Here is a 26,111-nt window from a genome sequence, read left to right on the forward strand (position 1 = left end):
ATTGCACTCCAGCCTGGGCAACAAGAGCTAAACTCCGTCTCAAAAAAAAAAAAAGGAAAGAGATCAGAATTACATTCTATGTGTTTTCTCTTCTCCCTTAAATTTCTTGGGCCTGTCTTTGCCAAGAAGTCATCTGTGTTAGTCCATTTTCATACTGCTATGAAGAAATACCCAAGACTGAGTAATTTATAAAGAAAAAGAGGTTTAATGGACTCACAGTTCCACATGGCTGGGGAGGCCTCACAATCACGGTGGAAAGCAGAGGAGGAGGAAAGGCATGTCTTATGTGGCAGCAGGCTTGTGCAGGAGAACTGCCCTTTTTACAACCATCAGATCTCATGAGACTTATTCACCATACAAGAATAGCATGGGAAAACCCACCCCATGATTCAATTACCTCCCACTGGGTCCCTCCCACCACACGTGGGATTATGGAAGCTACAATTCAAGATGAGATTTGGGTGGTGGCACAGCCAAACCATCCTATGTATTAACCAGGGAAATGCTGAGTTTCTTCCATCTTAGCACATTTGAAACATTAGCTATTTTACAAAGTACATGTCCTTGCTATCCACTCTATTTACACCAACTCATAACCACAGCATTTTTCCATATCCTGGAAACTAGAAAAATGTTAGGTGTTCTAATGTCACCAAAATAATGGCACTATAAAATATTGATATGAAGTGCTATGTCAATGTGCTCAGTTAGAACTATATTACTCTGGGTTAAGACTGTGTGATTCTGTACTAAATGCAAGAAATAACTGGCCTTAGTTAGCAGGATGATCTCACCAATTTCTTATTAGAGCATGCATCTGTAAGTCTATTGAGACTGTGGAAGCAGAAGGAAGACTAGTAGACAAGTCTAATTTATCTTATCCATTGCATCTAGAACACAGAGGCAATGTTAGTACATACTTAATGTATGTATTCAATGATATAACACGTAATCAGGCAAATATCAACAATATAGAGACTTTAATATAGAAATGGATTCCAACAAAACAGTTTTATTAAAATAAGGCACAATGCTTGATATGGCAAAATTCACACAGAGGATTGGCTAATATAAGATCTTTTGTATGTCCTGGGGGAGGGGAAAGTAGGTGGTAGAACTGAAGTAGCGCAAATATTCTTTTAAGAACATTTAGCATTACAAGGCAATACATAAATTTGATATTAATATAATAAACGGTAACTTATCCTAAAAATAAAAACTGTTGAATCATGTTGCTGAATTACACTTATTTCTACCATTAAGTTTTAGTTATCTATTTATCTATAGATGTAGATACTCCAAATTTGCAAGATTTCAAATACAGAAAATTAAGAAATCAGATCATAAAAAGTAATTTGACCAAAGTAAAAGTATGTTTTCAGTATCCTTCGTTAATACTTTGACATCCCAAACTTTACAAAAACTTACAATGCTGGTTATTAAAAACTTTTCTCCCATTATGTTTTTGTTTCTCATGAATACAAAGTGGGCTCAGAAATGCAAAAAAACCTCAACTGCAAGCACACAAGTCTTTAACATGATTGTTGTGAAGTGACTGTTTAGGTTAATATTCTTTCTCAATATCACAATGTTAACAATTTAAGTTAGTGAAAGGATTCTCTTAAACGTTAAGTGGTAGACATAATTAACCAATTTAGTCGTTTTTGCAATACTGAACAGCAATGTCAATCTTATCCCCACATCTTCCAATAGCTGGAACTTACAATAAAAAAGTCTTATCCAATTTACTGACAGTCAAAGGAACAAGTACATTCTGGTGAATGCAGATGCTCTTTCCACCATAGTTTTGTGGTATGACAGTATATAAATAACCTTCATTAAACTAATATAATACACTTTAATATTTACTGGACTGAATACTGTCCTTTACAACAACTATTGAGAAAGACTAATGTTAGGTAAAAGTCTAGTAGCACCCAAATCAATATTGCCCTATGAGTGTTCAATAATATAAAGAGCTCATTAGTGAACTGTTTTTTTAGTAACAATTACTAGTAAATATAGACCAAGGGAGATAGAAAAAGAATGGGAGATATTCATATACAGAAGTATTCAAACATGTCTCACTTTCAACCTATATTACAAAGAAAACCAGTGGCAAAATATGCTAAGCCTTATAGTATCTTCATATGATGCTATAAATATGAAGTTGGTTGGAAACTGCTGTAATTCTTTGGTGGCACCAGATAAATTTTTAAAATAATATATAAGAGAACGTATCTTTTCAGTGATTTTATTTCAGGGGACACTGATTCTTATGGCTTTGACATTCTGGGACAGAATGCATGGTAGAGGTTCCCTCCCCAGAAATCCTAGACTGATACACATTAGGCCATTTTATGAGAAGGAATCTTTCAGGATCACAGTCTTTTTCCCTCAAGTCAAATGAAAAAGGTAACAATGTTGTCACAAACAACTTATTAAATAATATAGATCTCCAAACTTTGGGTCTAGAGTAGAGGATTTAAGGCACATACTTCCTGACCACAACTGAAATCACTTATACCTTTAAAAAGATATGACTATGAAAATACAAAATTGCACATAATTTTTTATTTTTTATTTTTTTGGGATATCGAGTCTTGCTCTGTCACCCAGGCTGGAGTGCAGTGGCGTAATCTTGGCTCACTGCAACCTCTGCCTCCTGGGTTCAAGCGATTCTCCTGCCTCAGGCTCCTGAGTAGCTGTGACTAGAGGCATGCACCACCACACCCGGCTAATTTTTGTATTTTTAGTAGAGACATGATTTTGCCATGTTGGCCAGGCTGATCTCAAACTCCTGACTTCAGGTGATCTGCCTGCCTCTGCCTCCCAAAGTGCCAGGATTACAGGTGTGAGCCAGCACACCTGGCCCCAAATTGTACACTATTAAATTCATTAATGTTATACAGGGCATAACACTTAATATGGAAACAGGGACATTCAATATAGAAGGAATCAGAACTATGCCTTATAGGTCACACTGCATAAAAATCTATACAGTAGCTTTTACTATTGTTAAGTACCTGGCACAACTTAAAAAGCCCACTATTTTGGACTAAATGGAGAGTAATATTTATAATGACATAATAAAATCTCTATGTTTGGATAAAAAAAGAATCATTTAGGTAAAAACTAAATGTTCCTAACTAAATGCAGCTTAACTAACCTTATATATACATACTATAACTGATAGTTTTGTCTACCAAGGGTCTTATGAAAATTTAGGAATAATAACCATTAACTTTTTACATAAATAGCAACTGCTAAAATGCTTTAAAAGATCAAGTTTTATTTGCACTATTTGCTTACTGTTTTTTCTTTTTTACATAGTGAAAAGGTAAAACATTAACCAAGGCTACCTGTTATACCACAATTCCAGGTTAATGACGTATTACTTTCTCCCTTTGGGAACAGCAAGGTTGGCTGTAAGAAGATCCTATTACTTGCTGGCCCTTAATTATGGAGGGATATGGATGATCTCCCAACAGCAAACACTGAACAAATTTGGTGATAAAGGTTTTTGGATGGTAGTCAGTAGGCCACTCAATAACTTCATTTTAAAACAATTCACTATTACTTTAAAGGGCTTTCTTGGCCTAGGACGGTCCCTACGTGTGTGGTGACTTCTCTTCTAGCCCTGTGGCTTCTAAAACACTCCAGCAATCAGCCTCTTTCTTCTCTTTTTTTGTTTAAATCTGATAGTTACAAAATCTGGTAAAACTGGTGTGCACTATTACAAAACATTATTGTGGATTCCTTTTTACTTTTATTTACACAAACACAAAAACTTCTCAAATTGAGGTACAATTTACAATGCAAATCTTTTTGTTTGTTTGTTTTTTGTTTGTTTGAGACAGAGTCTCACTCTCACCCAGGCTGGAGTGCAGCAGAGTGATCTCAGATCACTGCAACCTCTGTCTTCCAAGTTCAAGTGATTCTCTTGTATTAGCCTCCAGAGTTAGCTGGGACTATGGGCGTGCGTCACCATGCCCAGCTAATTTTTGTATTTTTAGTAAAGATGAGGTTTCACCATGCTGGTCAGGCTGGTCTCAAATTCCTGACTGCATATGATCCACCCACTTCGGCCTCCCAAAGTGCTAAGATTACAGGTGTGTGCCACCGTGTCCAGCCAAATCTTTACTTTTAAATGTGGTAACCTGAAGTCCTAAATATCAAGAATTTTTGAACAAAAGACACTTCAGCACACACTCAGAAGTAAAATATGACCAGTTGCCTTTGGATTTACCTCCACTATTCAAATACTAGAATACTGAGGACCCTGGCCAGCTGGTCCTTAATATTAGTCAGCCAATCCCTGGCACCCTGGAATCCATGTATCATATTCACTAATCTTCCTATTGCCCAGAATCTTAGCACTTATTTCACCAACTCAGTTTGGTGATGCTGAGACAATTGATTCTAGGGATAAAGTCTACTAAGAATGCACAGTGTACTAATTCCAATTTAAAATACTAGCATTGAAGAATGCCATTCTAAATATGTTAATGTTATGCTTAAGCAGTTTTATCTGTAGATTTGGTCACTAAAATTGTCCAAGTAGAGCAATATCAAAAACTTATTTCATTATAAAAATTAGACTTCGCTAATTCTGTCTTTTAAAAACCCCAATTAAAGATTATTTATCGTAATTAAACATAAGTATATGACTTAGGAACTAAAGTGACAGACTGTTATTTTAAATACATAGTTAGCTATATGACTTGGGAGCTGATTATCTGGTTTCTAGATTATCAAGTCCCTTGTATCTGACTTGTGGTTAATTTCCCTAATCAGTTACGAGAAAAGGAAAGGTAGGATAAAGAAACAGGGAAAATCTTAGAAATTATTAGCTGCTCTTATAAAACGTTAGGTCAAAGACTTACGAAAGATAAAACCGACAGCTAAATGTATACTTCATTAAAAATTACCAAAAGACAATGGTACGCTGATCATAGATTTTTCAACTATACATAGAACCATAACATTTTGTTGAAATAATACTGTGATATACATCTATATTCTTATATGCAAAGGCCAGAAACTCTCTGGTTGGACCTATTTACATCTGTAAAAGATGAAGCAGTAGACCTTCTTTCTAGAAAGTTGGAAAGGCTACGTAAGATTATATATTTACATACCTATCCATTTATTTTACGAAGACTAACTCTTAGAAGACTACTCAAGCAGTTACTCAAGTCAAGCTGGTAATTGATTAGGAAGTAGGCATAAGCATTCAGGCCAAAAAAAATTGGTCCTATCAATTTGAGTATTTTACTAAGAATACATGATTTTCTATGAAAATATCTTATGTATCTTAGCTAAGTCACTTATTTACAAAACATTTTACATTTGTCACTTAGGCACAGCCTAAGTCATCTTTACCTTTCGTAATTGTACACTCTGCAGTTTGCTGTGGCTCACATGGAGAAGTAAGCAAAGACTTTATACCTCTATTTTATGATATAATCACCCATGTATTACTCTTCTAGCCAGTAGGAACATATTAGATTACTTCTATAGACACAGAAAATTTATCAATCAAAAGGAAAACAAAATCTTACTACATTATAACAGGGTAAAGGTGAAGGGATTCATTCTATAGCAGCGTTTCACATCTGCAGTTCATGAAACTCTCATGTTTCATGAATTAATATACAAATAAACACATAAATCCTGAATTATGCTAGTTTCTTCTAAAATAAAAAGTATATATATATGAAAAAAACTCTAATACATGTACATGTTATTATACAACAATCTGCTTTTAAGAAATGGTGTGCCATGAATGCCAGAAATCAGAAAAGGTATCACCTGATGTTCTAACGCCTATCTGACCTGTATATTTGACATTTCTTACTGCATGTTTAACATTTAACAAGTGATGTTATTAGTTATTTAATGATTACCAGTAAGCATTTACTTTATATCAACTTATATTGTACTTAAAATTCAATTTGTATTGCATGTTAAACTAGTTAAAAATTTGGTAATTTCTAATAGCAATTAATTTGTGAAACTATTTTCCTGCTATACATTAAGGATATATTAATAAGTTTTTTCTATTTTATTAATACTTTATTTTTGAAAATGCTTCCATAGTTAAAGTAGCTCTGGAAACTGTTTTATTAGGTATAAGGACAATGACACCTTTTCCCCATTTTTGTTTGGCTTGTTGTGATGTTTTTCTAGTCTTATTAGTTTTTCTTTAAAAAGTAGAGAAGGATGGTCCAGTACGTGACATGAGCAAGAGTCATATTTTTTCCCTACCCATTTAATGCAAGATATAAAGAAGCTTTCCTAGCTTATATCTCTTTTAGAATTTTTTGTTAAAAATTCTTACTCTGTCTTATGATGAACAGATTGATCAAGACTATGGCCTACCATTAAGTGTAAAAGTAATGTGCTTATAAGGGATGAGTGCACATTTAAACAAAAAAATATTAAAAGGGCCATGGATATCAGATATACAGTTATTTACCTAGTTCTGCTAAAGAATATTTTAAAATGTTCTGCATGGTATGTCAGGTTATATGTTGCTCTGGTATTATTTCTTGAATAAATTTTTATATCCTTGCTGGATTAAGGCACTATAACAATCATTGCTAGATTACATAAGGTTAATAGCAATCCTATAGAACAAAGGAAAAGAACGAAAAAGTTTTAATATCCCACTTAACCGTTATATGCCTTACGTCACCAGTTAGTTTGTCAGAAAGGTTTACGTCCTATGTAACCATCTGTGAGCTTCTCTGAACTAATCCAGACATACAGGCAATAAAAAAAGGGAGGGTGAATCCTGTTTATGGCATATAATACATATATATATGGCACATATAGTATATATGGTATATAGTGTTCTACCTAAACCCAAGGGCAACTCTGGCAATTATAGCTTTGATTATTTCTCACTTTCTCCATCTCAACTGCCAAAAGGTATACTACTTATGGCTTATTGTAGAACTGCTCTTCAAAAGGTACCATTCTGCTTTGTGATTCAGGCAAAACTTGAGTGAAAACTGCAAACCATCAGCCAAATGTGGAACTATCATTCACAATAAATTATGTTAAAAGAATCTAAACATGGGACTGGACTCATTCCTGCTGAATGGGTAGATGAAACACAAAATGTTTTATATCATCCCAGACTCTTTCATGAACACTTAAGATGAAGATGAGGTTTCTAGTGAACTTCAAGCTCTATTTTCTTATCTAACCACCTTTGCTCAGTTTTTAAAGTATTTCACACCAGTGTGCACTCCTATTCAACCAAGAAGAACTTTCTGCATTCTGCGTGCAGCAACACTAGCTTCATCTTCTGAGTCAGATTCACTCTGGGATGTGGAGCTGTGAGAGGCAGAACTGCAAGGGGAAGAGCATTCTGGGGAACACAAGTAGTGCATCAGTGGGAGGCGATACTTCCCACAGAAGTCCACAAATTTAATTTGTCTGACACAGCAGTCAAAGTAGACTCCTAAAGAGAAGAAGGAATACAAAGTAATCATTACAAAGCAAGGAACCAATTTCTTTTTCAGCCCTTTCTCCAGTGTTCTGGAGAAACGTCATATATCATTTTCTGTTATGAATCTTAAGCAGACATAGTACTTGCTCGTATAGCTGTCTACAAGCCTCCTGGAAGGTCTTAAAGGTAGAATCTGGGTGTAAAGAGGTAACCAGGAAATTTATCTTAAAGGGAGCCGGTACAGAAAGGATACTGTGTATTTAGCTTCTTTTCTCTGGGAGACTTGGGGCAATGGCTGATGGAGATTTTAGGATACCCGAGGTGCCTTTTCTCTATTACCCAAGCCACCCCCTTGGTACTACCCTACAGTCACAGACTAAAACAAAACAACATAAAAAGTCCTTTAATAATTATCTTAAAGAATTAGTATACAAAAAATTTTCAGAAAGGGGATGACTTTTGGTACTCCTGTTCTTACGTACTGGGAAGGCAAAATTGAAAGAAATAAAATGCCATTTTACATTTCCAAAGACTGTAAATCTTCAGGCCTCAGATCTGTTTCACTGATGATCTCACTTGATTCTCATACAATTACACACCTTCAGGTAAACTGAAAGTAATATCTGGCCCTTTTGATTCCTAGGTTAGTGCTCCTCGACTGTGGCCCTTTAGTTAAGTAAAAACAGAGCTAGAGCCGAGAGGAAAGCAGATGTTGCTGTGCCTCTGGATTCTAGTTGGTCCTTAAAATGATACTGCAAATATCTAACAGACAAAGACTGTCACAATGGTTGCAGTATAACCAGAACATCTAGAATTTTGGTCCAATCACCTCTCTGGAGAGGAATCTCAAGCTCTATACTCTGCCTAAGTTTCTTCTGGCACCAAATACTGTGTGTTTATCACATAAGGGACCAAAATTAAAAGATGTGGTCCAAGCAAAGGAAAAACAATGAATTCTACTTCTATTTTTTTCCTGGTATCTCAACTAACCATGTAGTTTTTTGATCTTGTAGTAAATATAAAAAAGGGGAAATTTGTGGTATATTACTTGGAATGATTTAGGAAAGTAGATACATTCAGTAAGTTGGTCAATCAAAAACCGATAATAAATCCCCCAAAATGTGTTAGCTTCTCGAAAACAGATGAAAGAAATAAAATAAAGCATTATGGGAGGTATGATGAACTAAAGCAGTATAATACTATCTTGTGATTTATAAGATTTCAGATTATACAAAGAGAAAAATATCTCTGAGAATATAAAAGTACTTTTAAGTTAGTTTAATAACTAACAAATTTGAGGGGGAAAATGTCTAACAGATTATCTCAAATTTTAAACTGATAATTTTTTTTTTTTTTTAAGAGACAGGGTTTCACTCTGTCACCCAGGCTAGAGTGCAGTGACATGATCACAGCTCATGGGAGCCTTGAATTCCTAGACCCACGCCATCCTCTTACCTTAGCCTCCTGAGTAGCTGGGACCACAGGTACATGCCACTATGCCCAACTAATGTTTCTATTTTTTGTAGAGACGGGGTCTCGTTATGCTGCCTAGGCTGGTCTCAAACTCCTGGGCTTAAGAGATCCTCCTGCCTCAGCCTCCCAAAGTGATGGAATTACAGACCGGCACGAGCCACCACACTCGGCCTTAAGCTGGTAATTTTGAAAGCATTTTTGTTCTTAAGATAAATGGCACACTAGTATACTAAAGAAGTCATTAAGGAAATATTTAAGAGAGAAAAGAGAATTCCTGTAGAGGTCCATTTCCAGAAAAGCATGAATTCAAAGAAGAGATTTAGACTTTCAGGCCTGAGGGTCTGGTGTGAATGCTGCCCTATGTGTTTTCCTCTGTCACTGTGAAAGCTAATTCAGGAATGGAGAATCACAGAGAAAAGTGTAAGCACTTTGAACTTGGCACAGTGCTGCAATCTCTACTTCTAAGAGTGGGTGGCCAGAAATGACCCAGAGCATTATCTTTTTTAAACTCAAAGTGTCTTTTTTATCTTTTAACAATCTTTGAATAATTTGATAGTTTTCTCCCTTTTAATGTTGTAATAGCTTCAAGACAACATCGGACTGCCAGAGAAAGTCTCACCCGGTTTTGAACATCATTACACAGCATTTCCTCACTACCTACTGGATTTTTTAAAAGTAAGTCTTTTATGAAGGAGCCAACATAAAAAATGACCTACTATCAGTCAGTAATTCTCACCCACACACCCTGGCACTTCAGGCTCTTCACAACCTGGACTCAATGTAGCTTTCCACTCTCATTACTCCCCTAACCTTACACTTGGGGCAAATTACTACTCATCCAACAGTCTGCCCCATACTCTTCCGTCTCCACTTTGTATTCTCCATCTGAAAAATTTCCTATCCTCAATCTTACCCTGTCAAAATCTAATTCATACCTCAATAATTAGCTCATTGTTTCCAGATCTAATAAAGTGTACTCTCCCCCTCCTTTGATTTCTAGAAGCATTTTGAATTCCTTGGGATACTTACCTGACTCTGCCTTATATCATTTGCATAATTCTCTCCAAATGCTCTAAACTCAAGACATTTTGAACCATGGACTTAAACTAACATAAAGTTTTGTGTACTATCTGTAACTGGCACACATTCAGCCCATTCTTATACATCTTGAATCATACCCTGTTAAATCTGATACAGGGAATGGTGAGTCTAAGAAAATATCCTTCAAATAAATATAAAAGGTGTCCAAACATTTTAGAAAGTTTTTAAACAATTAGAACTGTTTATACTTCCTTGAGTTTCCTCTCATTTTACCATCTTGATTTATTATCTTGTGACAAGACAGGATGAGACTTCCTGGGTATGTTCCTTATGTATGAATCCTAAAATATTATGAAAAATAATTCTTAAAAAAAATCCAAAGTGAAATGTCTTTCTCATAAATGAGTGAAAAAATAAAGGGAACAGAAATAGAGACAGCTTTTGTCTGACAGACTTAATTAATTTTAAAAAGAGCTAAATAAGTGGGAAACATGAATACTGAATTAACTTACCTCCACATTTTGGGTTTGGGCAATTGCTGGCTGAACCCAAGTATCTAAGAAGATTTCCAGGAAGATCATAGGGAGTGTAGGAAATATTTCGGATCTTAATGGTCCGTGCAGCTAATTCCAGGAGAGTTGGAGGATCATAGGTTAGATCTCTAACAAAACGAACAACCAATGGATTTCCTCGTAAACTCAACTCTTCCAAATGAATAAGGTTGAGGATCTCTCGTGGCAGGTATGTCAGCAAGTTATTGTGAAGACTTAGGGAACGAAGTGAATGCAACCTAGAATAAATGCAGTATAAAAACCAATGGCAGTAAGCAACATAACTATCAAAAATATTGAATATATGTGTGTATACAGAACTTGATTTCCCCTTAAGAATGAGCAATTAATATTAGGGTCAACTGAAGTAAAACAAAAAGGTGCTGAAACTAGATCAAAGTGCAGATTTGTAAATGTCATGAAGGACTTTTGTCCTTGGAATCTTGGTGAATTTAGAATACTTAGAGAGTGTTCTGATGTGCTAACTGCTATAAAAGCTAGATTTGAAGATTGGGGGTGGGCAGTGGGCATGCTTTTTCATTCAGATAACTAAAAAAGGAAAGATTTCAAATGCAACAGAAATTAAGATCCTTCACATTATAAAGCCTAATTAGGATATAAATGTTTCATATCAAATATAAAATCACTAAAAGTCCCATAAAACCTAGGGAAATATATGCTAATGCTCAATTCTTTGATTACAGAAAATAGACTGAATAAATATTTTGAGGAATAAACCAGAGCATTTAAAAGTGAAATTTAAAAAACCCAGCTCGCAGCAAACCTCAGAACTATAATTAACATGTATCACTTACTTTGAGAATATCTAATTCTTTTTTACATATAAAACATGTGAGTGAATGCAAGACAATAATTACTAAGCACAGATGTCTGTGTATATACAAATGCCTGGAACTACTCACTGTGAAAGCTGAGGAGGTACACTTTGGATTTTGTTGTCACATAATACCAAGTAATTCAGAGAAGGCAGATTTCCTAATTCTGGTGGGATTTCTTTAATGAAATTTCCTCCAAGATATAAGCACTCTAAACTGCAAAAATAAATGAACAAAACCAAAAAAGTAAATAAAGTTGAAAAAGATACCTCACTGTGTCTACTACAATAAACACGTTTCACCTATTCATTCAGCAAATGTTTTACTTAAGATTTGCTATGTGCTATCCAGTCTCTAGAGAAACAATGCAATTTTCCGGGAGCTTATACTATAGCTAAGCAGACGAGACAGACCAATGTTAGATAACTTTACAATGAAACACAAAACAAGGCCAAAAATAGGCATAACAATACCAAAATAAGAGGGACAAACCATAAATGGCATCAGGAGTTGAATGAAAAGGAAGATAAAAGTTTTTAAAAGGCCACAGTAGTTCTGAATGGAATAGGCTTCCCCAAAGGGCTGTGACTTCAGCTGGGCTATGGACTTAGCCCATTTAGATGAGAAGAAAGAGTACACTTCAGGTTGGAGCAGAGGGCTTGTTAGGCACAATTAATATACCTTTTAATAGAAGAGAATTCATCTTGAGGGATCAAAGATTAAGGTTGTAGAGAGACCAAATTACAAGAACCCTGAATTCTATGCTAATATGCTTGGATTTGATTGATGTCCTGACAGGCAACGGGAAAACCACTACCTTGTTTTTGAACAGTCTTTAAAACTATGAAGTCTCTACATTTCTTCTTTGCTCTTATTATAGCAATTACATACTTCAGAGGCTGTGTAAATTGCCCACTACTATAAAATCAAAGTTCCAGGTAATTATACTGTTTTCTAACAATAGGTTAACATTTAGATATGGCATATATTGCACCAAAATAGAAAAAAAGAGAGTACTCTTTGATGATTACTGTTGAAAGGCTTCCTTCAAAAGATTTTTGCAGGGGGTAGCAGCATCAGTTCTATACATGTGCGTGTGTGTGTGTATATATATGTATATATACACATTGAATTGCCTGTGAAGTGGCAGATTTTAGAATATAAGGTGTAATTTTAACAGATAAAGCCAAGTTACCTTGTGCAGTCATGGCTATTTACAAATCCATAATTGGCATTTAAGAGCACTCCTTAACCTACAACTTGGCCAACACCTAGTATTATCACCAGCATTTATTTATTTATTATTTGATGGTATAAAAAACGGTACCATTCTGTGTTTTTCATCGCAAATCTGTAGGTCCCTAACTATTAGTGAAGTTTAGCATCTTTTTATAGTTTTAGACATTTGTATATCTTTAGAGAATTACCTATTCATATCATTTACCTATTTTTCTCATGAATTATACAGCTTTATCTCACTGATTTGTTGGGAGCTCTGCTGTTGTTAAATACACATATTCTGCATAACTTTGTTCCTTTGTGGCCTCGAGCATGGTCTATTTTCATTCATGTATTATACGTACAAAAAGAACATGTAGCTATTATGATTGAGCTCTTAACTGAGCAAATTTTTTTCTCTTATTATTTTGCCTCTTGCTCTGGTGGTTAGTCTCCTACTATAAACATGATTTTCCTTCTTCCCTTAGAGTCCTGTCAATCTTTGCTTTCTTTCCCATTAATATATTTCCCATTAATATACAGAAATTATACTACAGATACATTCAAGCTCATGACTGCTAAAAACTTCCTGAAGTGAGCCTTAATTCATATGAAGCATTTCTATTTGTTCTTTTTTTTTTTTTTTTTTTTTTGAGACAGACTCTCACTCTGTCGCCCAGGCTGGAGTGCACTGGCATGATCTCAGCTCACTGCAACCTCCGTCTCCCAAGTTAGGTCAAGCAATTCTCCTGCCTCAGCCTCTCGAGGAGCTGGGATTACAGGTCCCTGCCACCACACCTGACTAATTTTCACCACGCCTGACTAATTTTTGTATTTTTAGTAGAGACGGGGTTTCACCACGTTAGCAAGGCTGGTCTCGAATTCCTGACCTCAGGTGATCTGCTCATCTCAGCCTCCCAAAGTGCTGGGATTACGGGCGTGAGTCACCGTGCCCGACCTCTATTTGTTCTTTTAAATACATTTTGCCCTGAAATCTATGTCCTCTGATTATCAACAATGCTTACTAGTTTTATTTTTATTGGTATTTATTTCATTCAATCCCAGCTCCACAACTTACCAGTATAAAAATTTGGACCAGTTACTTAATCTTGCAGTTTCTTCCTTTTAAAAATGGAATAATATTATCTATCATATAAAATGCCCAGTTAACAAATATGAACTAACACCTACAATGTGCCAGGCACCATTCTAGGGAATAGAATGCAAATAAGTTCAAGTTCTTGACCTGAATAAGTTTACATTTTAGTTAGAAGACAGACAATAAATCGATAACATGTCTATTATGCCAGATAGTTTTCAGTGTCACAAAGTAAAAGGCGGAACAATCAGATAGTGATAGAAATGACACTCTAGATAGGGTGGTCAGAAAAAGTTTCTCTTAGGAGATGACATCTGAACGAGATCTAAATGAAATGACTGAGTACAAATCCCAATGGAAAAGTGATTGGTGTGTTGTGAAACAGCAACACAGCCAGTTTGAGTAGACGAGTAGATCAGAGTGACTGAGGGGGGACTGTGGTCATCAAAGAGATCAGAGAGGTAGCCTAGGAAGGCCACATCACAGAATGCCCTTTGGGCCTCTGTAAGAGCATTTTGAAAAAACAGTTCTGAACAAAGCCCAGTCATTTAACTTGACTTTTTAGAAGGATCACTTTGGCTTTTGAGTGACAAACAACTGGAGAAGTGGTTAGGGGGGCACTGTGGGCAGGAGTAGAAGGAGGAAAAGCAGATTGGAGCCTAATCCAATACTTCAGATGAGAAATGACAGATTTGCCTGGTACATCATTTCCTATCCCTTTCTTTATAACTTATTGGTGTATTTTTATTTTAAGTGTAAATCTTTATAAATGGAGCATAACTTGATGATTGATGTTCGGACTTGTGTTTTCTATTATCATGGTGTATCTCCACATACTTTTTCCCTTTAGTTCTGCTTCTTATTTGCTCCTCAAGTTTCTTTTTGTTCTTTTCCCTCTACTTCTACTGTTTTGAACTGTATATGCTATTTCTATTTTGCTAGGAGTTACCCCCTTCAATTTTCTTTGTACTCTCTCTCACTCTCAAACACATACCCATGCTCTCTTCTGTCCTTCTATTCATATCATCTTCTAGAATTAGTTCTACCCTGATTTTCTACCAATTTATTTTATTTCCAATCAGTAATTGATTCAGATTTATCAATATGTTTTTACCAATTTGTTCATCATTTTTTTTTTTTGGAGGCTTATTTCTTTTAAGATTTTTCTTGGAGTGCATCCTTTAGAAGTTCTTTCAGCAAGAACTCATGGTTGTTAATCTTTGAGTCCTTTGTCTCTGGCATTTTAATTTTTTCCCCGCACTCTTGAGTAATAGTTTAGCTGGGCATAAAATTCTAGGTTGGCAGTTACCTTTTCTCGGCACTACAAAGATGCTGCTCCATTATTTTATTACAGCCAATATTACTATTGTTCCTTTCTAGGTAATCTTTTTTTTTTTCTTTCTTCAATAGGAGTAAGGATTTTTTCTTATTCATCTTTAATGTTCTAAAGTTTTACTATGACACGTTAAGATATCAGTTTAGAGAGCTCCCTTTCTTTGTGGGAAATTTCAGTCACTATTACTTCACACATTGTCTTTCTTTCATTGTCTTTCTAGAATTGCTCTTGGCAGTTTATTTTTTATTATTTTTTTCTTTTTATTTTTTGAGATGGAGTCTTGCTCTGTCACCTAGGCTAGAGTGCAGTGGCACGATCTCGACTCACTGCAACCTCTGCCTCCCGGGTTCAAGCAATTCTCCCGCGTCAGCCTCCCGAGTAGTTGGGATTACAGGTGCCTGCACCAGGCCTGGCTAATTTTTGTATTTTTAGTAGAGACAGGGTTTCACCATGTTGGCCAAGCTGGTCTCAAACTCCTGACCTCATGATCTGCCTGCCTCGGCCTCCCAAAGTGCTGGGATTACAGGCATGGGCCACCGCACCCAGCTGCTCTTGGCAGTTTTAACTTCAGGATCTATCCTCTATGTCTTAATATTTCTTTCATACTTTTTATTTCTTTATCTCTTTAAGCTGAATTCCAGGAAAATAACTCAGTAAAATCATTCAGCTTATGGATTTATTCTTCAGCTGTCTTCTGTTCACCTTTTAGTCTAGTTAGTTAGTTAATAATTATATTTTTTCATTTCTAGAAACTCCAATTGCGGTTTTCCTAATTGTCAGTTTTAAAACGCCCTATTCTTGCTTCACTGATGAAGTTCCTTCCTTTATCTCTCTGTAATTAGTAAATGTACTTAAAAATTTGTTGCAGATTGCCTTATTACAGATATTTTCTCAAGTGTAATTTTTCTGTCTTTCATAATCTCAGCCTTCCTTGATGTGTGGTTATTCAAAATGCCAACTTGAATCAAACATTTTGTCTTTTTAAAAAATACATTAGGCCAGGTGCGGTGGCTTACACCTAATCCCAGCATTTTGGGAGGCTGAGGCAGGCGGATTACTTGAGGTCAGGAGTTCGAGACCAGCTTGGCTAACTGGTAAAATACCATCTCTACTTAAAACAAAAAACAAAAAACAAAAAACAAAAAAAATTAGCCAGGCGAGGTGGTAGGCACCTGTAATCCCAGCTACTCAGGAGGCTGAGGCAGCAGAATCACTTGAACCTGGGAGGCAGAGGTTGCAGTGAGCTGAGGTCGCACCACTGCACTCCAGCCTGGGTGACAAAGTGAGACTGTGTCTCAAACAAACACATATATGTATTAATGACACTTCAAAAAAACGCATTTCTGATCATGTAAAGCTTTTCAAAATTCCATTTCCCTCTTTAGACTTAAAATGTTTAGAAAAGTAAGCTGATAACTTTGATTTAATGTTATTTTCTTTCTAAGATTATCTTGCAGCAAAAGTCAACTGGTTACAAAATTGAATTCTCCTACTGCAAGTGTTTAAGCATTGGTGAAAAAAGTTCCTAGGCAGGGTTTTTAAAATTCTACCAAGTATGGCATAAGTTACTGACCAGTTACTCAGATATCCCTATTTTTCAGTGACGATAGCTACTTGAATAGAATAGAACAGAACAGAATAGAATAGAATATTTGGAGTTCAAATAACAGAAACTACTAGGTTCCTGGAAAGGAACTATTTCAATGAGAAGACTATGAGGGAAAAAAACTGAGCAAACTTCAAAGTCCTTTTTACAAAGGATTTGCTAGCTAAATAATAACTTGCAATATAGTTTAGAGAGGGAGAAAAGAAAAAAGTGAAAAAAAGGAAGAGTGAGTCTGAGGGCAAGTGTAAATGTTATCCTTTTTATTTGCTTAGGTCAGTATTATGGATTGAATGCCTGTGCCCTCCCAAAATTCATGCTGAAACCCTAACTCCTTAATGTTAGGGTATTTAAAAAGTGGGGTCTTTGGGTGGTAACTAAAGGATTAGATAAGGTCAAGAGGGTGGAGCCCTCATTAATAGGATTAGTGTCCTTCAAAGAGTCCCAAGGGAACTTGCTTCCTCTCTCCATCATGTTGATGTAGCAGGGAGGCACAGCTGGGGCTGCACATTCCATGGAGTTGGGGAGCACCCTGCCAACTGTGCAACTGTGGTAGCCCAACCTGCAGCTGCAGACCCAGGCCTCCTGCTCTACAGAGCAGGGAGAAGCCCCACCCTCCTGGGTGGGGCTACAGCCACCTAAACTGCAGCTGTGGATCCGAGCCTCCCTGTGCTCTTGGGGGAGGGCTAGGAGCAGGCAGAATCTGCCTTCCTGCGAGCAGCTGCAGCTGTCCTCCCAGGTGCAGGAGCTGGGTATCTCTGCAGCCTGCCCCCTTGGGGGCCCCAGGAAGGATCCCACCCCTCATCCCTGCAGACTAAAGGGTGTCTTCTCCGGCTGCCTGGCCTCTCTCCAGCCCCTGCTCCAAGATGGGAGTGGGAGCTGGGGCTGAGCCAGGGGTGCCATGAATGGCAGCAGGATGCAGATTGATTCCTGGGCAGAAGAGGGTGGGTCCCCAGTAAGGCCCCACCTTTGGGCCAGGGAGGGCCTGAAGGCTGGTGGCCAAGCTGCCAGTTGGGCAGACAGGCGTGGGGACTCCTGGTGCCTCTTCCTGCCCACCCATGGTCACCCATGGACTAATCAGCATGTACTTTCTCCCCTCTGAGGTACACAAAAGCCCTGGGCTCAGCCAGAACAGGGCAGAAGAGGAAGAGGACAGAGAGAAGATGGGATGGGGTGACCAACTGCAGAGAGAAGTATCCTCTCAGCTGAGCACTGCAGAGACGACCTGTCGGGAGAGAGGAACTGCCCTCTCTGCTGAGAGCTTCAGAGACCTCCAAGAGCTTCAGAGACCTGCAGAGACATTCAAATGACTTGCCTGAGGAGAGGGGCCACCCTCTCCCGCGCCTCTTCTCTGCTGAGAGGTGAACACTTGAAGGGACGACCTGCCTACAGAGAGGAGCTACTCACTCCTCTGAGCTGTTCTAACACTAAATAATACTCTTCTTCACCCTTCACTTGTCTGTGTATCTCATTCTTTCCGGATGTAGGACAAGAACTTGGGCAAAAGTGCCATGGCCACCGAGGTTTCCGGCCAGAAAAATCAACACCCCAGAGATCCCATAACAATGTGAGGCCACAGTCAGAAGATTGCAGTCTATGAACCAGGAAGAAAGCCCTCACCAGACATCAAATCTGCCACCACCTTGATCTTGGAATTCCCAGCCTCCAGAACTGTGATACATAAATTTGTGTTGTTTATAAGTCACTCAGTTTATGTCTTCTTATAGTAGCCTGAACTTATTAAGACAGTCAGGAACCAAGAAAAACTAGTCTCTGGTAGTTATTTGCTACTCAATGTCTTCTTTCAATGCTTTGGAAGTGGACAGGGAAGGTAGAGGGAAAGGATGCCAAACATTAGTAGTTACCTTAACTTTGGCAGAAAAGGATTTGATGTTCTAAAATGTAACTAAAGCCATGATTTTGCAATTACTTAAATTCTCTTTTGCAACTGATGAATAACACTAGTCAAATTACATAACCATCATATTAAATTTACAGTTTCAGGCTTATTTTTTACTTTCTAACTCAAATAATTTCCAAATTTCTAGGGACTTGACACCTTTTGATGATTTGTGGGAATCAAATTTCTGTAACATACTCTACTGTTTCCAAATACACTTTTCTGTAAGAAGAAAGGAAACTGTTGTTGAATTTGTAGCAAAACTGTAGGGTTTAAGTTCTTGTGATTATCAACACTGCAACTCTGTTAATTAGGGTTGGAACAATTCTATTCTTTCAGTACTTGAGGAATACAGAAAACAAGAAAAGTACTCACTGAATTTATGGAACGAATTATTCTTTTCCTGTTTAGCATTAATATATTGACCTTAAAATTGTCTCTTGAAAAATAAGTCACGTTTCCAATCCTTAGGGATACTGCAGTGGATGCCTTTTCTCTATGAAGTACAATGACCCACTGAAAAAACAGGCTAGCACAGGTAAAATTAGAAAATGCTTTCTGCTTCTCCAATCAAATAAAAATGACACCGAACATCATAAAAATATACATTAAGCTGGGCACAATGGTTCACGTCTCTAATCCCAGCACTGTTGGAGGTTGAGGCAGGCAGATCTCTTGAGGTCAGGAGTTCGAGACCAGCCTGGCCAACATGGTGAAACCCCGTCTCTACTAAAAACAAAACAAAAGGAAACAAAATTAGCTGGGTGTAGTGGCAGGTGCCTGTAATCCCAGCTACCTGGGAGGCTGAGGCAGGAGAATCACTTGAACCTGGAAGGCAGAGGCTGCAGTGGGTGAGGTCACGCCACTGCACTCCAGCTTGGTGGACAGGGTGAGACTCTGACTCTAAAAAAATAAAAAGAAACAACAACAACAAAAAGCAACCAAATAAACAACAACAAAAAGAACCCAAAAAACAAAAAATAAAAATATACATTAATCCTATCTTATATGGTTGGATAAAGGGAGATGGAATTAAAGTAAGATAGGAAAGTATAAAGAGGTAGAAAACAGAAAGGAAAAGAAGCAGAAAGATAAGAACATCTGTAGATAAAGAATGTTTTCTTGAAACTTTCAAATACTAACACCACAGGATTTTAAAGTACCTATATGTTCAAAAGTAGACACACAAATAGATGCATCATCTTTTTTTTTTTTTATACTTCAAGTTCTAGGGTACATGTGCACAACATGTAGGTTTGTTACATATGTATACGTGTGCCATAATGGTGTGCTGCGCCCATTAACTCGTCATTTACATTAGGTATATATCCTAATGCTATCCCTCCCCCCTCCCAGATGCATCATCTCTTGATACTTGCCCCAAATTAAGGCAATAAAAAAAGTCAGAGGGATGATGTTGAGAGCCAGTGAAAACCTCAGTATGTGACTCTAAATGTGGAAAAGTGTTTTCATTTCAACTTTACTGCATTCTATCATCTGGCTGAGTCATCTCTCTCTTTCCTAAGATATCAACCTATTGTACACTAACTTCAAAACATTCCAGAGCATTAACTTTTAGCTTTCGTTTTGTCACACCTTCCTATTTCAATCTTTCAAAACCACATCAAACAGATGGTGAGAAGCATCATGAACAGAAAAAGGAAGGCATTACTTAAGAAGAAAAGACTGTAGAAGAGTACCAATGAAACTCAGTTGTGCTCAAACCTACTCTCCAAATATCTAGCATACTGGATTTGCCAAACAATCCTGAAGTTTTGTTGACTTAAATAAAGTCTATTGGCCATTGAGTGATAAGCTATTAAGCTCTTCCTCAAGTAATGTCTAAGCTGAGAAGAATAAAAGGTATGATTCAGAAAAATAAGTCAGAATATGAATTATACCTACTTTTTCAGCATTATGTAACAAAAACAAATTTGCCTGTATATACTATAGCCAAACAATTATATTTATTTGCTGAAGATTAAACACATTTTGATGGAAAGTATCTACATCCACAACTGCATGGTTCACACTGATAGCCTAATTTACTCCAGGAGAATGAAGTTAATCATAAAAATAAGTAAGATTTTCAATATCTACTTGTTATACTTTGAAAGTGATCCTTCAGAAAATGTTAAAAAAAAAAAAAAAAAGATTTTGCCACTAGGGGAAAGAATCGATACGATATAGAAAACACAGATACCCTGCTAAATCTGGAGAGGTCAATGACACCAATTTAGCCATGAGTATTCATTTGTTATTCTTTCCTCAAATGATGAAGAGTGGAAGGAGAGGGGGAGTTTTCACGGATTATATAGTCTGTACTATTTTAATAATTGCTCTTACAGAGGACACGTATCTTCTCAATGTGCCAAAACACTAGATCTGGTTTACAAAGCAGCATAGCATACATAGTATACAATATAAATCAGAGTAACCAATGAAGTCTACAGAATCCACAGATTTTCTAAGAGAAGATGGTGTTCTTGGACAGGTAGTTTAAGAGACTAAACCTCCACCTCCACATTTTTGAAGCTTTAATGCATCATATTAGTAGTGAATAGTTAGCAGTGTTTGAGGGCTGAACCACATAACTCTTACTTGTCACTATCTGGCCTCAAGCAAAGTCACTGATAATAAATCTCAGTCTCCTCATCTGTAAATAGAAGGGGACGAATTGGGTCATTGCCAAGGCTTTTTTGAGCTCAGAGTATATTTCTACACAACCCTTTTAACCTACACTCAATCAGAGTTTATATTTGGAGCATAGCCTAAACCTTTACCGATTCTTAGCAGTAAAGAGAAATAAAGCATGCAACTGCAAAATGAAAACAGTGACGTTAAAGATATCAGACATTACTGGAGTCAAAGACACAATGAACAATAAACACAGATAGCACAGTTGCTAGCCCAGAAAATTGAGTCAGAAAATCAGTCAACTACGTGAATGACTCTGACAAATCCTCCTGATCATAAATCCAACAGTACAGAAGTCCAAAGATTCAAGTTCTAGGGTGGGTGCAGTGGCTCACACCTGTAATCCCAACACTTTGAGAGGCAGATGGGTGGATCACTTGAAGTCAGAAGTTTGAGAACAGCCTGGCCAACACGGTGAAACTGTCTCTACTAAAAATACAAAAATTAGCTGGCGTGATGGCACGCTCCTGTAGTCGCAGATACTTGGGAGGTGGAGGCAAGAGAATCACTTGAACCCAGGAAGCAGAGATTACAGTGAGCCCAGATCATGCCACTGCACTCCAGCCTGGGCAACAGACTGAAACTACGCCTCAAAAAAAACAAAAAACAAAAACAAAACAAAACAAAAAAAACACCCACGACCCTCCAACCCCTCGACAAAGATTCAGGTTCTAGTACTCTGCCACTGTGCAGAATTCAAGGGTCTGGAGTCATAGACCACAGAGGTCAAATACAGTTCCAACCCTTACTAGCCTTGTAATCTTGTGACTTAATTTCTCTGAGCCTCAGTTTCTGCCTCTGAAAAATGGGAGCACATTATCTCATGGGATCATTGTGAGAATTAAAAAGCATATTTAGCACCTATGACAGGATCTACTGCATTGTAAGTATTAAATAAATGGGATTTTTGCCTACTTTTCTCTCCATACGATGGAAATAATACTTTCCCTAGGTTCCTGTTAGTATATTAAGAAAATTCCAAAGCTGGAATTATGTAACATTAAAATTAGAAGGAACCAAGGGCTGTCAATTTTACCTCTAATCTTTTCTCCATATCTTCCATTTCTTATCATTTACCCTAGTATCGCCCTGGTATAAGCTACCATCATCTCTCATCCTACTACATGACCTCCTTCAAACCAGCCCTCAAAATCTGTATCTCTTCACCCTCTCCTCACTCCATTCCTGCACAGCAACAAGACACATGCTTAAAACTCTCTCATGTGCACTTAGAATAAAATCCAAGCTTTATCGTAGCCTTCAAGGCCTGACATGGGCTGACTTGCCCGAATTTATATTTGCCACTTTCCCTCTTGCTCACTTCCCAGTACAATGTCCTTCTTTCAGAATTTTAGTAGTTACCCTCCTTGCCTCTGGGCTTTCCCATGTGCCTCTGTCATTTTGTCTCAAGGCATTCTGTAGGTCTTCATAGAACTCATAACCACTGTAATTAAATAATGAGGTTCACAGTTAGTTGTTTAATGTCTGTCTCCTGGATCATGTTCATCATTGTATCCCCAGTACTTGGGACAGTGCCTGACACAGGGCAGGTATTCAGTAAATATCTATTTAAGAGTAAACAAAGAGACATCTTACCCAAATGCTTCATTTTGTAGATTAGAAAGCTACAGTTAGGATATGCTACAGTTAGGATACAAGTGACGTGCCTAAGGCTGAGGCACCAAGAGTTCTTTTTTCCCAGGCCAATATTCTTTTGCTACACTTAACTCTGAGGTCCCTTCTACCTTTAACATTCTATTATCTCTGAAAATACAATAAAGTGTGAAAATATCTTACAGATGGAAGATACCTCTTTTTCATTTTGTACAATACATTTCGCTCTATTTCCCACTCCCCCACCGGGCACTTTTATTATCCTGTTTCTCTGCTTCCTCCTAAAGTTAAATTTAACATATTTACTACATAATCTAGTAGGCGAAGCAGATAATTCCTGTAAAGAAGGAATTATATCCAATAAGGTAAATGCAACGGCAGGATGAATGAAGCACAGAGAAAGTATAGTATAGGCTGTACTTTTTTGTGCAGGGAGTAGTAAAAAAGGAATCATAGAGATGATAACTTGAGATAGCTTTTGAAGGATGATAGGCGTCTGCCAGGTGAAGGAAACATTCCAAGCAAGGGAAACAACAAGTGTACAGAGGTACTGCATCCATTCAACACATACTGAGTGCCTACCAGCAACTCCAAGCTGCTTTCTCTATGGGGAAAATGGATAGGTCACTGAACTCCACAAATGGTAGTTGGTACTGCCACAGAGAAGACGAAGCTGCAAATGTAGTGGAAAGCAAGGGTCAGCTCAGAGCACCTTGTATGCCATGCTCAAAGGCATGTACTTTGATCTACAGAGATGGAAAACCACGGAAGACTTTTGAGCAAAGAAGTGACAACCTCTGATTTACATCTGTTCTGAGTTCCCACTCAGTTCGGATCACGCCCCAGATTCAATAAGGAAGACAGAAAAAATCTGCATAGGCCAGAGACAGAGAATCCGCATAAGCCAAACACAACATACCAAACGGTCACACAAGCGATCATACTAGATATTTACAACAATTTGCTGAGATGATTGGGCAGAACTCACTACCGCACAGTTAAAGACAAAGCTTGGAAATAGTTACGTGACAAACGTGAGGGGCCCAGGCCCGGCGCCCCAGGGTTCCCGGACACCGCCCGAGGCCTCCCCACCCTTCGGCACACACCCGCTCACCTCTGCAAGTTCTCGATCTCAGCCGGGATGCTCTGCAGCTGGTTGCCGCCCAGGCTCAGGGTCTGCAGCGCACGCAGCTCTAAGAGCGAGGCAGGCACCTCCTGGAAACAATTGCCGCTGAGGTTGAGTACCTGGAGGCTGCGGCAGAGCGGCGACTGGGCCAGGCCCTTGGGCAGCGCACTGGGCCCGCCGAGCCGGTTGTTTTTGGCCAGCAGCGTGCGCAGGCCGCGCAGCGCGAGCAGCTCCGGGCCGAGCGCGTTCAACGCGTTGCCGCTCACGTCCAGCAGCTGGAGGTGCGGAAAGCCGCTGCCCAGCGCCCGCGGCAGAGACACCAGACGATTGTGAGGCAGCAGCAGTCGCAGCAGTGCCTCCCGCGCGCCGCGCCGCTCCTCGCCCCGCGCCTCCAGCTCAGACTCCAGCGTCTCGGTGGACACGCTGAGGCGGGACCAGTTCAGTTCGGCCTCCCCAGCCGTGACCACCGCCGCTCCAGCCTCCTCCATCCCAGCTACCGCACGGCGCTTGGCGCTGGATTCCCCAGAGCGCCGCACGCCGTCCACAGGCCGGGAGCTCCGCGGCGCCCCGGAACCTGAACTAAGAGCTGAGTCGGAAGTGGCGCGGGCGGGCGCTAACCCTGCGCGCCTCGGCCGAGTCACGCGACGCGAGGCCCTGGGGTGCGCGCGCCGCTCCGGGGCGGGCTCCGCCTCACAAGGCGCGGGACGCGGAGTGGCGAGAGCGTAGCGTGGGCTTCGCGGAGCTGAGGCCGAGACCCAGAGGCTGCCAAATTGTCATCAGAGCCCGGCCGGGTTTCGGCGGCCGCGCTTTATAGTCGCTGGAGCCTGGTGACCTATTCCAGGGCTCCAAGACTGCCTCGGCAACAGCCCAAGGATGTTCGGTTATCTGTCCTTGAGGGTTCGCGCGTCACGTGCCCCCTCCCCGCCCCCCCGCTTGTTTTTCAGTTTAAAAGTGGTGCCAGTGTCTGCAGGACTCTGTGAGCACACAGTAATTTAGTGATGATTTATGTCCATGACCGAAGACCCCAGGAATTTAAAGTCCGAGGATTAACAAAACCGACTTCGAAGTGTGAAAGCAGCTGGACTAGACATCAGAACCTCCGATCCTTACTGGGGGTTCCGCTGTTAAATAGCCTAGGGCCGGGATTTGATTTCAGTTGCCCCATGCATAAAATATACCTGCACTACTTGCCCCACAGAATTATTTTTTTCTTTTTTAAAGCATAAATGTATATCAAGTAAGGACGTTTTGCCGGTTTTAATTATGGAAGCACATACGTGGTTTTTGGTCTAAGTTGTGTCTAGGAGTGAAGTTGGAAGTCGTGGAGGGGGTTCCATGACTTGAGATAGCTCAAATTAATGAGTTAGTTTAAAAACTCAGAAAGCATTGAGTTTGTACTGCAGGTCAAAATTACAGTTTGGGAAAATCCTGATCTGGTACTAATTTAGTAATTCTAATTAACATATTTTTCATCCTTGTCCCAAACTCAATCTTTTCTGAAATTACTTTTTATGATTTTGAAAAGTCATGAATAGAAATGAGAAAAAATGCTTAGCTTTTTTTTAACAAAGCTTATACATAAGAAAGTTAAGTGGTCATGTATAACCAACGACATTAAATTGCTTTCCTCCTTTGAAAAAGAGGAAAGTCGTTTTTTTCTTGCCAGTCATTTATCTGTATGAGAAACTATGCCTTTACTCTGCAGTCAAACTTTAATTTCTGATTGAGTTGTAATTATAGAAGGACGTACTTTGTATGTTTAACCTGATGGTGGAATGTTTTGTAAAACTGATGAGTCATATGTTTTGAAAGAGGCCTTTTAAGAACAGACCTTATTTTGGGTCAAGCCAGCATTCTAACAGTAGTCCTAATATCTGAAAATTACAAATATTTAAAATAATAGGTTTTTTTTTGCTTTAAAATATTTATCTGGGATTTTAAAAAGTGATAAGAATGTAATGTAAAATGGGAAAAAGAAAGGATTCAAACATAATTCAGAAATAAGAGTTGGCCAGATGCCATGGCTCATGCCTGTAATCCCAGCGCTTTGGCCCAGATCAGCAGATCGCTGAGGTCAGAGTTCCAGACCAGCCTGGCCAACATGGGGAAACCCCGTCTCTACAAAAAATACAAAAATTAGCCGGGCCTAGTGGCG

The 26,111-nt window shown here is 38.7% G+C and overlaps 1 protein-coding gene across 1 annotated transcript; it reads right to left on the reverse strand.

Moving 5' to 3' along the window:
- Positions 1-3,691: 3,691 nt before the first annotated feature.
- LRRC58 (leucine rich repeat containing 58) lies at positions 3,692-24,562 on the reverse strand. Its single transcript, XM_011940647.1, has 4 exons — positions 23,945-24,562; positions 11,451-11,579; positions 10,489-10,766; positions 3,692-7,474 (listed from the first exon to the last, which is right to left on the reverse strand). Exons 1-4 carry the CDS (start codon positions 24,442-24,444, stop codon positions 7,266-7,268), a joined length of 1,116 nt encoding a protein of 371 aa, XP_011796037.1. The 5' UTR covers positions 24,445-24,562; the 3' UTR covers positions 3,692-7,265.
- Between the last annotated feature and the right edge of the window lie 1,549 nt (positions 24,563-26,111).

This window comes from Colobus angolensis, unplaced genomic scaffold, assembly GCF_000951035.1.
Source record: "Colobus angolensis palliatus isolate OR3802 unplaced genomic scaffold, Cang.pa_1.0 Scaffold190, whole genome shotgun sequence".
Lineage (NCBI taxonomy): Eukaryota > Metazoa > Chordata > Mammalia > Primates > Cercopithecidae > Colobus > Colobus angolensis.